This window comes from Mustela nivalis (assembly GCF_964662115.1).
Source record: "Mustela nivalis genome assembly, chromosome: 4".
Classification (NCBI taxonomy): Eukaryota; Metazoa; Chordata; class Mammalia; order Carnivora; family Mustelidae; genus Mustela; species Mustela nivalis.
Window position 1 is genome coordinate 146,678,781 of NC_139023.1, and position 14,965 is coordinate 146,693,745.

The window sequence follows — 14,965 nt, forward strand, 5'->3', positions numbered from 1 at the left end:
ATTATAAAATTTATATTTATTTTCCATTCCATGCAAGGCTCAAGGTTGGTTTTGGGATGAAAGTTGAAATTTGGAAGTGTGGCACTGAATCATACTGAGTCACTCAGACATTCTGTCAGCTTTATTTCTTTATATCCCTCCAAACTCAGTTTGACACTGATGTTCCAGATAGAAATGAAAGCTGTACCCAAATGATGACTCGGTATTACTTGTGCGAGAAAAAGGTAGAAAAAAGGCCCCAGGTGTTAGTACGCCTTTCTTGGGCCTGTCTTTCTCTCTATTACCTGACAGCAAATATTTGAATGTTTTCCTAACTGTTCAAGAAAAGGGTGCAAATAAAGAATAAGAAATAAGCATAAGAAAGTAAAGGCAAAAATAAACCAACTCTGGGGATGCACAGATTCTCAAATTCTGAGAGTAAACAGAGTAACTCATTTGAACCTCATTTTTTAAATCCAGAGCAGATTACAACTTGGCTTTAGCTAGACTACCTTTGAACGAAGAAAAACATTACGTCATTTAGCAGAGAGCACTGACTACGGGCGAAACTCCCCCTATGCTTTAACCCTTGGTGGTGGGGGGGTTAATCTCTGGCTCATGTGACTTGCTCCCTAACATGGAGTACAAGTTGACAGATCTTCATCCTGGTTCCGATCTTCCTCTGGAAATCTTACGCTACACATTTATACAACCATCCTCTATGGCTGTTCTGCAGGCACTCCCACTCCATGTTCAAAATGCAATTTCTCCTCTGACTCACCACAGACCTGCTCTGTTTCCTCGATTACCAGTTGCCACTGCAGATCCCTTACAAGTCCTTCTAAATTCTACTTTCTCTCTCATCTTTATTTTATAAACTTTAATTTGTATTTATAATGACAATATAATAGTCTGTTTTCATTTACCTAAGAAAATGAAAAAATCTGCAAGTCTGAAGTCCTTTCTTAAAACTTTCCTGCTTCTAATGTGTACCTCACTTACCTGGTTTGTTTTCCTGAAAGTGATGAGCTCACACTGTATGGCTCAATAACTGCCATCTGTCCCCCAAATGCCTTCAAACCTTTAAAATCACTGTAAATCCCCAAGCTGAGGGACCAAATAAGAGCCAGGAAAGGGGCTCTGTAATGCCTTTTCTTATTTGATCATTTCTAAACCAAGAAAGGCTTTAAGAACCCTGGATTTGGAAAACCAAGCAAAGCACTCTTTGAGGAAAATGCTGAAAAAAAAAATGTGATTTTTTTTTTTAACATTTTACATAAGAGAATAGTCTTTTTTCCTATCAAGTTAAATTTTATCCTACCCATCTTGTCCAATCTTAAATTTTAGAATGAGCTTTGAGGGGCCAACCTGATTATGTTACTTGCCTGCATAAAGCCCTTTAATGGTGTACTCAGAATAAAGCCCAAACTCATTAGCATGGACTATAACACCCTCAGGATCAGGCACCTGCAAGGCATTTGGCATTCCTTCCTCCATTCATACTTTGCTCGCCTCCTCCCTCCCTATCTTATTCCCTCCCTCCCACTCACAGCCCAGCCAGTCCCATCTGCCCTCTTTTAAAGGATCTGGGTATGCTGTTTATTCTGACTAAAAGGTCTTTTGCCATCTTCCCCTCCTCTACCATCATGTAATTGCCATTCACTCTCTCAGACTTTCCTCAGGGGAGCTTAGATAACAGTGCCAAAAGCTTACCTCAACCACAGCTCCTTCCACGCCAGTTATGATAATGTGTTTACTTTTCTACCTCCTCCACTAGACAGTGAGCTTCTTCAGGGAAGCCACCTTTTCTTCCTGTGTTTGGAGACCAAGGACTAGCAAAGGATAGATCCTATAACTGGTAGGCACTTAAATCTATGTTGATGAACTGCAGGTCTCTTAAAGCTGGTGGTGTTTAATCTGATCAATATCATATTTTTTTTGCTGGTCCTTTAAGTGGGAAAAAAGAGAGCAACTGAATGTGGTTTCAAAAGTTGATAATCCCAAATATGGTCAAGGCAATCACATGAGGTCATGTTTCAAATAAGCAGATGCAATCTTTTTTGCAAAGTCCATACACTATCAAGTATTATTTTCATAGGTACTGCTTACATAAATTCAACACAAAGTGGAAAGTTTATTTTCTGTTTTACTACAGGTTTAACTTAGCCTGAATTATTTACTCTTCCACAGTTTTACAGATTATACTATTTCCATTGAGCATCTCAAAAATCAAGGAAGAAGAAAGATAATTCACAACATTAATATCCTCTGATAATTCCAAATACTAATCCAGGTAGAATATTGAAAAACTTTTACACTTGTTGTAATGGTCTGACTGTATGAAGAACATAATAATGATACTTATATATTAGAAGGTAAAGAATATTTAGGAGAAACAATCTGCATGTAAAGGCTATGCTATAAAAATGCACTCCATTCTTTTTTTTCGAAGTTTTTATTTATTTAAGTAATCTCTACACCCAATGTGGGGCTCAAACTCAAGACCCTGAGATCAAGAGTCACATGCTCTTCTGACTAAGCCAGACAGGCACCCCAAAAATGTATTCCTTTTGTATTTCCTTTAAACTGCAACACCAAACCACAAATCTGACTTGAGATTCATACTTAATACTTGTTTATTAAAATCTAGTTATATTTACTAGTGTCACTCATCCATCTCCCAAACACTTATTAGAGTATAAAAGTAGTTTTAAAAAAGCATATTAATTTTTAAAAAAAGAGGAACAGGGGCGCCTGGGTGGCTCAGTTGGTTGGACGACTGCTTTCAGCTCAGGTCATGATCCTGGAGTCCCAGGGTCGAGTCCCGCATCGGGCTCCTAACTTCATGGGGAGTCTGCTTCTCCCTCTGACCTTCTCCTTGCTCATGCTCTCTCTCACTGTCTCTCTCTCAAATAAATAAATAAAATCTTAAAAAAAAAATAAAAAAGAGGAACAAAACCATGTTTATTTTTAATCACATTCAAAAACATCAGAAGATCTCTCAAAAAAACATCTAGAGCAAATAGGTCAACTTCGTCAAAAGGACCCATCTAGGGAAGCTCATCTAGACTGGTCTTCTGGATGCTTCCTATACTGAAAGTAAAGATCATACCCGAAGATACTTTAAGCCAACTAATGTACAAAAACATCAGAAGTAAACCTGTACTGCTTTTTCACACTGCTTTTCACTGCTTTGTCACGATACAATAACTAATGGTCAGAGTTACTGCAAAAAGCCAGGCTTGGACAAAGCTAAACAAAACAAAGTATAAAGATTGTGTCTGAGGCTCAAATGGCTGCCACATCATGTTAGAAGACTCGATGGGGGTAGAGGGTCTAGATAAGTGCAGCAGTTAAATACGGTAGATTCAGGTAATGACTTACTTTAAGAGAAGCCACTACAGATATCTTATAGAAGTTTCCGAAACTTTATAAACTTACTCTTCAATTAAGATGTAACTTTCAGCTGAAGCAATCAAAACATAATTTGTCCTGCATTTACAATGACTTATCTGCTTTCCTATATTTAATATATGCAAATTAAGCTTTTCTCCTCTATTATTATTACACAAAACTTGGTTTGTAACAAATACCATTGTGACAGAAATAGTAGGGGTGAAAATATAGCTACCACAAGTTGGGTGATGGGGAAAAAGGTCCATGAAAATACATTAAACATAAGTGTTTAGAACATCTATGCATTTCTGAAGCTTCAATTACCCAAAAGTATTTGAAAAACTTATCTGTACTACTAACTACAGCAGCTGACATCTATAATTGGGGGAATAAACAAGACTAGAATGTCACTCATTTATTGTAGACTCTTTCAAAGAAGACAATCACAGTAATTGGTTACACTGGGTATTGAACTAGTTATATTGGGCTCTGAAACTAATCAAGCTGTATTCGGTAGAATCAGGTTTGCTAATTGTGAGGTATAGCTAATTAAGAGATAGTAGAACAGATTGAGTCATGTATATGATGTCACAAAATCTAGAAGTAAAACAGACTCATCTGATGCAATGCATGTGAAGAATTACATGACCAAATAAGACATTTGTTTTACAGTTTAAGTTTTTATTTTTATTTATTTATTTTAAAGATATATTTATTTATTTTAGCAAGGGAGAGCATTGGGTGGGGAGGCTTATGTTGATGGAGGAGCAGAAGGAGAGGGAGAGAGAATCCCAACAAGACACCATGCTGAGTGTGGAACCAGACATGGGGTTCGATCCCATGATCCTGAGATAATGACTTGAGCCAAATCAAGAACTGGATACTTAACCGACTGAGCTACCCAGGTGCCCCTCCAATTTAAGTTTTTAAAGATAAACTGCTCCAAGATCTGAATTTGGGTTTTCAATGTGTTCTTCTTGAATAGTTCTAACTTCCTAAAATGAGTTGACAAAGATTGCTAAGTTAGTCTCTCGTGTTTTCTCTTATATTTATTTAAAAAGCAGAACAGAACTAAAAGAAAAGCAAAACTTTTTTTTAAATTATTATGATTTTAGTAACCTCCCCTGTTTTGCTAAACCTATTCTCCTTGATTTTGCAAAAAACTATGTATTTTATTCCAGGTGCTTTCTCAGTTCATTCTGTGTCTAAGCATAGATACCAAATACACAACCTGGCCAATGAGTTCAGGACTGTCTCTCAAGAGTTCACTTAATTTTGTAAAAGCCTGAATGCAACCTCCAGAAGTAACCAAGAACCTACTTTCTTCTGTTCTACTGTAAGGTCACTTTAGGTTGGTTTAGAAACCTAGGGCAATTAATTGCTACTGTACTAGAATATATAGTACTTTCACTATATATAGGGAGGTGTAATTACACATAAATATAACATAAATGATACATAGTATACATGCCATATGATGATATATACATAAAATGTTATATATCATATGAGGTACATGAGCTCTATCAGACCTAGAGAACACTAAACACATATCATTATGATCGTAAAACTTTTCTAACATATAAATATGGACGTTTTCTGAGTATTCATTAGGTTTACCATGTGTAATCACTAACTGTGAAATATATTGGGAATTTTTGAACTGTGTTCTGCGGAGCCCAAGGAAAGGAAGGGGCAGGCAGAGAAGCACAGCAGGTAGGACTTAGTGCCTTGCATGCTTACTCTAACAATATCACCTCCACATTTACGTAGGGCTTCCACATTTGCGGTTAAAAAGCAGAGATCTGCTGGGGTACCTGGGTGGCTTAGTTGGTTAAGTGTCATGATCTAATGGGTCATGAGACCGGCCCTGGGTGGGCTCCGCACTCAACAGGGGGTATTTGCTTGAAGTTTCTCTCCCTCTATCCCTCCCTCCACTTGTGTTCACATGCTTGTTTGCTGTTTAAAATAAAAAAAAAAAAAATCTTAAAAAAAAAAGTAGAGATTTGCTGCTCACACACACTAAGTAGTAAGTAAAGAACCAGTTTAGCATTAAAAATGAATATTTCAGTATTGTGGAGAGTTCATAAGACTTGGACCTTAATCCTTCAGCAACCTGTGAACTCAGTTATAAATCTATGCATGTCTAAACATACTTCTGCGTTTTGTATGCAAGGAAAATGACTAATAATGCCTAAATAGATTTAAAGACAGATGTGGACAAAGAGAAGCAAAAGGAAAAGTTGTCAAATAAAAAGCCTGTGATGCTCATACCCTTTCTAAGATAACCACCCCTGATTACAGCCCCGCTGTTTGGGCTGTCTGGGTGGCTGTGGGTGTTACGCGTGGCTATCTTTCTAGCCGTCAGACCAAAAGTGGGTGGCTGACCAGCGCAGCCAATCTGTGGGCTGGCCTACAATCTGTCATATGGCCTCATGTGAAAAGACAAATAAGAGCAATCCAATTTGCTGTGAGCACTCTACAGTGAGCGAACAATGATGGAGGCAGCAGGTGCAGAAGGGGCACACAGGCAAAAAGGAGCCAGGAGGCAGAAGTGAGGCCACAATGGGGTGCTGTCAGACACAGCTCCTGGAAGGCAGAAACCAAGTAGAGGATACAGGGCAGGAAACCGAAAAGAAAGACAGAATGTGAGACAGAACAAAGCAGATGTAAAGGCTTCCCACAGGACAGACAACAGGACAAAGTGACGGTCCCTTGAGAGTGCTTCTGTTCTCCGTAAATTTTCTCATTTTAGCATAGAACCAGACTTACTTACTTAAAGGCAAAACAAAACAAAACTCCTTTTCTTCAGATACTCGGAATGAGTCTCAGACTCTGTTCCCTACAATTGGAACTTAATTAAAAATATACTAACGATCTAAAAACCCAGGTTAATGAGAAATTTACACAGATATTACATATCCTTAAAAAGCTATGTACAGCACAGGAGACTTCAAATGTGCTGAATTCCCCAGAAATGGCGCCAACTCATCACACAGCCAATATACTAACTTATTTGGTTGTCAAGATTAAATCACACTAACAGCATGCTGCAACACAGCTAGTTGTCTGGGTTTTAACCACTCAAACCCAAAATATAAAAACCCGACTCCGTTCTACCAGTTTGGAGTTTCTTTTATACTGAATTCTTAACAAACCATGCTACCCTAGAATTTAATGTTACTTATGAAGGCCAGTATGAAGGAACAGACTAGAAGCATTTATACCCCAGCAAAAGCAGAATCATTTTTAAGAAGCTGTTATACAGACAGACTGGAAAGATTGTACACACAGCCTCATTGTTCTTTAAGAATTACGTCAAATGCACTAATAATCTCTGTCTGATTTGATATTATATATTCTGGAGAAGAGGTTACAAAACAGCAGCCAAAGACCATATCCAGCCTCTACAAGTTGTTTGGTTTGGTCTGAGGTGTTTTTTGGTTATTTTTAAATTAAACTAGCAGATCACACTCAAAAATCAAAAGATAATACATATAAGAGATGAAATTTTTGGCTTCTCCTGATACATCAGATGATTTGCCCATATGGGCCCATATTATTTTCCCAAGTCAATAAAGGATTACAGCCAAGGAGCAGTTAGTTACTCCATTTAGAATGGGCAAGTAAATTCCAGTTTCTCCTCATTTTCTCCTGTTGCTTGCCAAACCTTGGGAGTATTTTAGTTTGTAACCTCTGCTCTAGAGACAGGAGACAGAAACCTCACCTGGGCATCAACATATAATAATTCTTAATCTACAAATAGCAATACCACACTTAAGTTGATAACTAAGGTAATATGAATTACTTCGGAACTTCTAGTCCCAAATCCATTTGGGATTTTATGACAGTTAAGTGCAGATCTAAGCTGGCAGATCTAAACAGGCATACCCCTCACCCCCCCAACCCATTTGCTATGTCATGCCCTCCTTACCTTTTCTGTCAGGCTTGAGGTTCCTATCCACGGGGGGTGGTTCACAGTCTGCAACAGGAACTGGCCTTCGGGGAGGGGTCTTTGGGCTGGACCGGAAGCCCATATGAGCAGGAGGAGGAACTTGCATTCCAAATGAAGAAAAATCAAATGTTCCCGGAGTCATTGGCACATAATTTGCTTCCTGAATTGGTTCCGTAAAACTGCTGGAATGTTGTCGTGGAGGAGAATTGGGATTCATTGGGACGTAATTTTCATCTAGTTCTTCACTTGATACGCTTCCCACTGTCAATATATTTTTGATTTTCTAAAACACACATACATTTCTTTTAATAAACAGAAACTATTATCAAAAAGGAAAACACAGTTATAAGTCACACATATTCATATCGATCTGAGAGCACATGAAGTGATCTCATTTAATTTTAGAGCACTGAATGTGAAGATCCTGACAGCGAAATACACTTGATGATGCCAAGATCAGTTATACTTACAAAGTGGTTATGGAAGCCTTCAAGTGAACTAGATCTGTCACTTGGAAATGTTCGTGGAATATCATAGCAGTCTTGAGAACTAGCATCTAAAATAGAAAACAAATGATCAACATTTCTTCCCATCTTTGCCAGTTCTCAGAATGGTCTGTTCTCTTTCTTTACACACGTGTGCAGGTCTGCACACATACACAGTGATTTTTAAAAAGATGCTCACAGAATAATATCCCGAATGGGTACCTTAAATCACTAGGAAATGCAGACACTCACTAATATGCTAACCAATACCAACATTTGATTACAACAATGAATGAATGTCTAAGCCCAGGATGCTGGGTTGTTTAAAGACAGAAAAGGGCCACCTGGGTGGCTCAGTCATAAGTGTCTACCTTCAGCTCCGGCCGTGATCCCAGGGTCCTGGGATCAAGCCTGCATCAGGTTCCATGCTCTGCAGGAAACCTGCTTCTCCCTCTCCTATTCTCCCTGCCTGTGTTCCCTCTCTCGCTGTGTGTCTCTCTGTCAAATAAATAAATAAAATCTTAAAAAAAAAAAAAAAAAGACAGAGAAAAGAAATACTTCTTTTTTCTCATCTTCTATACCACCTTGGGCCTAACTTCTATCTCACTAACCTATAATCAGATTACAGAGCCACTTCATGAAGAGAATCAGAAATTGGTACTGAATGGCTAAGTGAAGTCTCCCTATTAGTACTCTTTGTGATGCATTAAATCTTTATTTTCTTTAGGACAGGTGGGTAACTCTACCAACAAAATACAAAAACATTAGCATATAGTTTTTAGGGTATGCACATCTTAAACACTGGCCTTCTATTTCCAGGACTTTAAGAACCTCAGAGTGTACGCCAGACTGAATTTTTCTCCTCTCAAGGTCTGTAACTTTTGGCAGACCCTAGGAGATGGTATAGGACTAAGTGAAGTGGCTAGGGTAAGGGGAGAGAAGATTGCAAGCTTTAGAAATAAATAAAACCAAACAAAAGCAGAATGGCGTGACTGGAAAGGAGTCTACTTGTTAGACACAATGTATAAATTGCTAACTGAGGAAGGAAGGAAACGGAGCCCAGCAGATGTGACACAGAAGCAGCCATAATGGCACACAAATACAGGAAAGGGATGACTCGGAGGGGCTTTGTGGCTGCTCCACTTCCTGCTCCTCTGCCCCAGTAGAGAGTCAACCCACCCAGGATACATGGAAAGCAGGAAAGAGGGGTACACACTTCCTGAGGCAGGAAGGTATTTCTAAGGCCATACTTCTTCAGGGGTGAAAAACTCCAAATCTTTCTCCCTTCCAGCAGAACAAGCACACAGGCACACGCTACATGCACCAACACCCTTCCAACGAGCTACAGAGACTCTGATATCTTCACTACATGAGTGGGTAACTTCAGAGCTGAAAAAAAAAAAAGGACTATCATTTAAATCATACTATGCTACAAAGAACAAATATTCAGATAAACAGATTTTCTATCATTAACCTCTAACACAGTAGAAGCCAGTTAGAGCTGACCTTTTCGCAATTTGTTCAAATCCACAGTGGAAATGGTATTACTACGTGATGGTGGCATCCCTGCCGTAGGGATACAGTAACTATTGTCAGTATCTGAGGCTGTGCGTGTGATACTGCACGTTTCCACAGGAGATCGGTCATGAGCTGGATGTGGTTTCGGTGGCCGAGGTGGAGGAATATCTGGAATAGTGTCTAGCTTTGACGTCTGTCCCAAAGTTCCATCTGGAAATGTTCGTGGAATCTGATAAGTATTACCAGGTGTTGGAGGAATGTCGTAACTAATAGATACATGCCTCATTTGAGTCTCTACACTTGATGTCCCAGATGGGGTATTAAAAACATAGAGTTCTCCATCTGCCTCGGTACTCGATGGAGACACCTTTGGTAAAACATCGTGGGAGTAACTCCTGGGCAGGTTATAAAGGCTGGAGTCTACAGAAACAGATGCAGCACGAGGCGGCGGAGAGTCATACATCATTTGCTGCTGAAAAAAGCCATTCACTCCATGTTTGTTCTGGGAGGAAGCAGGATTTTTATGAGAAGGGACGTTATCATTGCAGTCTGTTTCAGAAGAGATGGATTTTGCAGAATCAGCGTGTGTTCTAAATAAAAATTGTTAATGATAGAAAACAAAACATGGTGAATACATACGGTTACATTGTAATAAATATATTAATAGCTTAACAATCAAAATACACGTTTTTCATTCGATTTTTTGGGCAACCCATACGATTGAAAGCATGAATATTTCTTCTTTTTTATGATTATACACCAGACAACAAAACCACCACCACAAGAACACCAAAAGCATTCTCCCTAATTCCTATCCTGTACCGGCCCACATCCCCAACTCCACCTATTAAATCCACATATAAACCATGATCCCTGAGGCACTGGAATTAGAAAGATACAAAACTCTGAGAAACGTAAATGATTAAGGCACAGACACAAGGTAAAGCATTTCCTCTGAAGAGCATGCAGAACCCTCGTGCCAACACAGTTTATCAAGTTGGTCCATTGCTCATCATTCAGCCTACCTCTGGCAACTGTTGTTCTAGAAGACTAACTCTCTAATGATTACCTGGTATGGCAGAAATCCAATGTGACCTCCAAGGAGGTGGCAACTTGAAAGATTCTGTGTATCTTTTTTTCTACTAATTTTCTTAGCCAATACTATAAGGATATTCAAAATACAAGCCACAAAGCTGGCCAATTCCAAAAAGTAATTAACTTTGAAAACTCTTATTTGAGTATTTTTAATGTTTTGGGTAAATTTCTAGTCTCTGCCTTTTGCAGTATCACAAAATTTGGGTAGAAGCCAAAGTGAAGCTAACGATACCAGCACGCTGCATGCACTTCCTTAATGGTTAACAAGGTACCTTAACTACTGTGAGTGTTGTCCAAAGTCCTGTAGGAACTTGAACTCAAATCTTCTGAAAAATAACTTATGATAGACTTTTTAAGGTCTGATCTTCCTTGATTTCTTAGTAACACCTGGCACTGTGTATCATATTTATTCATTCAAACTCTCCGCCTCTGGTGTCATACTGCAACACCCTCACTTCCCTTCTTCACTGATCATTCCCTTCTTTCGCTGACTGGCTCCTTCTTCCTGGGTCTCTACCTGGGAAAAGCCAACAGAATTCAGTCTTCTTATGCTTTACCACAATCACCATTTAAAGATCCTCTGTTCTCATAACTTCACCTTCCATTCAAATGCCAACAACTCCCATCTTCTCACCTCGAGTCCCATATTTTCAAAGCATTAAAATATTATTCTGCTGGGTTATCGCAGTGTTACCTTGCTTTTGTGTACCAAACCAAACTCAACTTACTTCTCAAACTGATTGTCCTTTCTGACTTGCCATTAAAAGAAATGTCTTCATCCAGAATCTTGAGGCTCAAAACACTATCAGCTTTGATTCATTCTCTTTGATCTCCACCACCAATGAGGCACCAAGTCCTTCTTCTAACCAAGTTAACTATACCCCTGCTCTATTCCCACTGTCACCACCTCACATTCAGATCCAGGTCTCTGCTAAGATTCACACCACTAAACCCTCCTAAGAATCCTAGTGGACTTCTTTCCTCCAGTTTCTCCTTCTTCCAGTGAATCCAAGGGACCATACTATTATATTGCTATAAGGTCATGGTTTTCATATCACTCATCTACTTGGAGAAAATCCTGTTAAGGGTCCCAACAGGCTGTGGGAACTATAAGAAGCCCACAAGCACCTCCACCTGGTTCCAAGACTACCACTGCTGACTCCATCTGGCTTGCCAATCTTCTGTCCTACTCTCCTCCAATGGAACCCTCTACTCCAGGCAAACTCCCCTCTTCATTCGTTTCCTCCCAGGCCTCACTTTTACCTTGCCTTTCCCTCAATAATTTTAGGCAGGCTGAAAATGACAGGGTCCTTTCCTTTCACCAACCAATGTAGTTCAAATCTTACTCTTCCTTTGAAGCGTTTCACCCTCCATCTTAAAAACAGTTGCATGTCCCTTCTAAGAATTTCTAATGCAACTACACATATTCTAACATTTGCATTTCATTGAATTCAAACAAGTGAGTTAAGAAAAGTTAGAAGTACAAGGAGTAATAAGTTCCCTGCCCCTGAGTAGCTTATATTTTAGTGAAGAATAAATTAAAATATTAAGCTATTTCTAACTCTGGTAAAACACAGATAAGGAGGCACAACCAGGATGCTATGAAAACTCAGACAGGCATTTAGTCCAGCCCGGAAGTTTGGGGGAATGTTTTCTAGAGGAATACATGCCTGAGCTGAGTCCTGCAGGGTGAGTAAGAGCTTGCAAGGCAATTCTCCTGAATTCATGTACAAACACTTAACACTTCCATGTTCTGACTTCTTCAAAAGCTTCACTTAAAACTCTAAAGGGACTGTATCTGAGGGGGCTGTATCTTACATAATTAGTCTGTACCTTCACAGCACCCAGCAAAAGAGTGGGCACACAGTGGGTACTTCATAAATACTTCTCAATTATCTGTCATTTCTGCAAAATATAGATACAAAATATATCTGAGCAAGGACTCTGAGCATAATTTCTAGTGCAACAGGAAAGCTGTAAAATCAATGAGATCAATGAAAGATACCATATAAAAAGAAAATGTACTGAAAACTGCCACTTAGCTGCTGGCTTTTAAAAAGCTGATACTGAAAGGTAGTTGTGAATCTCCATAAAATAAAATCTTAGTTAGTAGCACAGGTAACAAAGTTGCGAAAGTGTAATTTTAAATACTCACAGCAAACAAGCAAAATCAAGTTAGAATTTGGTATTATTAACTAGTGTTGATTTATAAAAAGATTTCTTTTTTTTGCTCTTACAGGTAAAATCCCATTACAACAAATATGCAGAGACACATCTTTGGAATATTTGTATCCCATTATCTCAGGGAATAATTCACCGCAACTAAACTGTGGTTCTTGATAAATTCTATATAAAAATTGAACAAGCACTTTGTATGATCTTAGCCCAGTAACAGTCACATTCTCCATGAAAACAACATCTCTTCTGATATAAAAAAATAATGCTTAATATCCAACCATTCTGTTTAAAAAAATCTCTCATATCTGCTATGCAATTCATTCCCACTCTTATATATTGCAAATCAAGATGTAAATACCCTCAACATCACTAGTTGTCACACTGCTGCTAATGGCAGAAATGGGCTCCCTGATCTTCATTTTCTGGCTCCAATTCTCACCATTACCTCGGCCTTCCAATTACTCAACGGCAAATGACAAGAATGACCAAATTAAAATATCGTATAGCTTAGCAGAAAAGAAGGGAGCAGGAATGAAGATGATTTGGAAAGGCTTTATGATACCTTTGGGCAAGCAGTGAAATCCACATACGTCTTTCTACTTAAAAATGGGTAACGTCAGAGTAAGCTCTGCTTCATTGCTAGGTATGACGATTGGTAAGTTTTAGTTTTTAGCGATATATCTGATTTCATCAAATTTCACTAAAACCCAATTTGTATATCCCGTAGAATTTGCTATATTGGGATTTTACCTGAATAATTAATTTCTCACACAGATCCAAAGCAACCACAACACACTCACTGCAATGGAATCGTTTTGCTTTCAAAATCTTCTAGTAGTAGGTATTCCTCTCCTTCTTCAGAAACAAAAGATGACCCTTGGCTGGTTTACAATCACATAAGAAATGGAGCAAGATCACCATTTATAAATCAGTGAAATCTGTTAAGCAAGTAATACTGTGAGTCTGTAACAAAGACTATGAAACAGGAGACAGATTTCCAAAAGAGCCTTGAAGGTAAAAGTATTCTTTGCCAAGACAGCAGAGAACATGTTTCTTCCATAAATCTCCTGAGTATCAGAAATGTTAGAGGAATATACCCTGAATATAGTAAGCCTAAAATACAAACCTAAAGAGTTGGGTTTCTTTTAAGCCTTCGAATCAGAATTGAAGTTTAAAGGTAAGATTTCTAAGTGTACACACACACACACACGCACACACACGCACACCACGCACACACAGGCATCTGTGGTTTACCTGGTGGGTTCAGGCTTCTTGCTTTGACAGTTGATTAGCAAGAGGTAGTCTTGAGGATCCTCCTGGATGCCGAGGGTTTCTAGGTGTGGTGGTAGGTTAAGGAGCTGGTATGGAGGTGGTGCGACAGCAGAGGATGAATCCACCTGGGTGGACGGTGGTGCTGTATTTACAGCTAAAGGTAAATCAGCCGGCGCTTGTAGGGAGCCACCAGGTGGCTTCACAGGATCTGCAACGCCAAAACGTAACTATCATCGTCTACCCCTTTTAAGAATTTTTTTCTTAAATAAACTACTGGAAGGTGTGGAGATAAACTTTAAACTCACAAAAGCATGATAAACCATGACAACGTCAGTTAAAACAAATACTACCTAAACAGCAACATTTATACAGGAAATAATTGGCTCTGGTCAAAGAGATCCGAAGAGTAGGGCTCTTTCTTCCAGAGTCTATAATAAAGCCACGGTTAACTTTGCCTTGAACAGTCTTTAGTTTTAAGGCTACTGGCAATGACCATGTTCTATCATCTTAGCACAGGAGACAGATTTTTTCCACGATAAAAAACAAATTCAGGGGGCCTGAGTGGCTCGGTCAGTTAAGCATCTGACTCTTGGTTTCAGCTCAGGTCATGATCTCGGGCTCCTGGGATGGAGCTCTATGTCGGGCTCTGTGCTCAGCAAGGAGTCTTCTTGAGGATTCTCTCTCTCTCCCTTCCGCCCCTTCCCATCGGTCACTCGTTCGATCTCTACCTCTCAAATAAACCTTTAAAACAAAACAAAAAACCGAAGTGTTTTCTAAGCCAAACCAACTATCCAAGGAGGCCCATCTTATGTGGTATTGACAGGCACAAGGATCACCTCTTTGTCCCATCTTTATTTTGCTGTTCATTCTTTTCTTTCTGCTCCTCAGCAAACTAAGGAGAAATTCTAATTGTGGGATTCATGTTCAGGGAAAGAGCTTTTCTTTAAGACATCTCCTCTTCCCTCAGCTCATAGCCTCAAGTACCATTTACTGGATTTCCGTAATATTTTCAAGCAGAAGGGGACAGAAAGTAAAGGAATAATTTTTTAAGCATTTAACAACGTTTTGAGAAGACAGATGAAACTAG

The 14,965-nt window shown here is 39.1% G+C and overlaps 1 protein-coding gene across 13 annotated transcripts in view; it reads right to left on the bottom strand.

Moving 5' to 3' along the window:
• GAB1 (GRB2 associated binding protein 1) overlaps nucleotides 1-14,965 on the bottom strand; it is a 126,032-nt gene that overhangs the window by 21,881 nt on the left and 89,186 nt on the right. For 9 of the 13 annotated variants that reach the window (XM_082726822.1, XM_082726820.1, XM_082726815.1 and 6 more), the window contains exons 3-6: nucleotides 13,861-14,086; nucleotides 9,322-9,923; nucleotides 7,801-7,886; nucleotides 7,310-7,613 (exon numbers count right to left, since the gene is read on the bottom strand). In XM_082726822.1, coding sequence (XP_082582948.1) covers nucleotides 7,310-7,613; nucleotides 7,801-7,886; nucleotides 9,322-9,923; nucleotides 13,861-14,086 — 1,218 coding nt within the window. Of the gene's footprint in view, nucleotides 1-7,309; nucleotides 7,614-7,800; nucleotides 7,887-9,321; nucleotides 9,924-13,406; nucleotides 13,488-13,860; nucleotides 14,087-14,965 lie in introns of all 13 variants that reach the window. The other 4 variants (XM_082726821.1, XM_082726818.1, XM_082726811.1 and 1 more) reach the window with 1 other exon arrangement.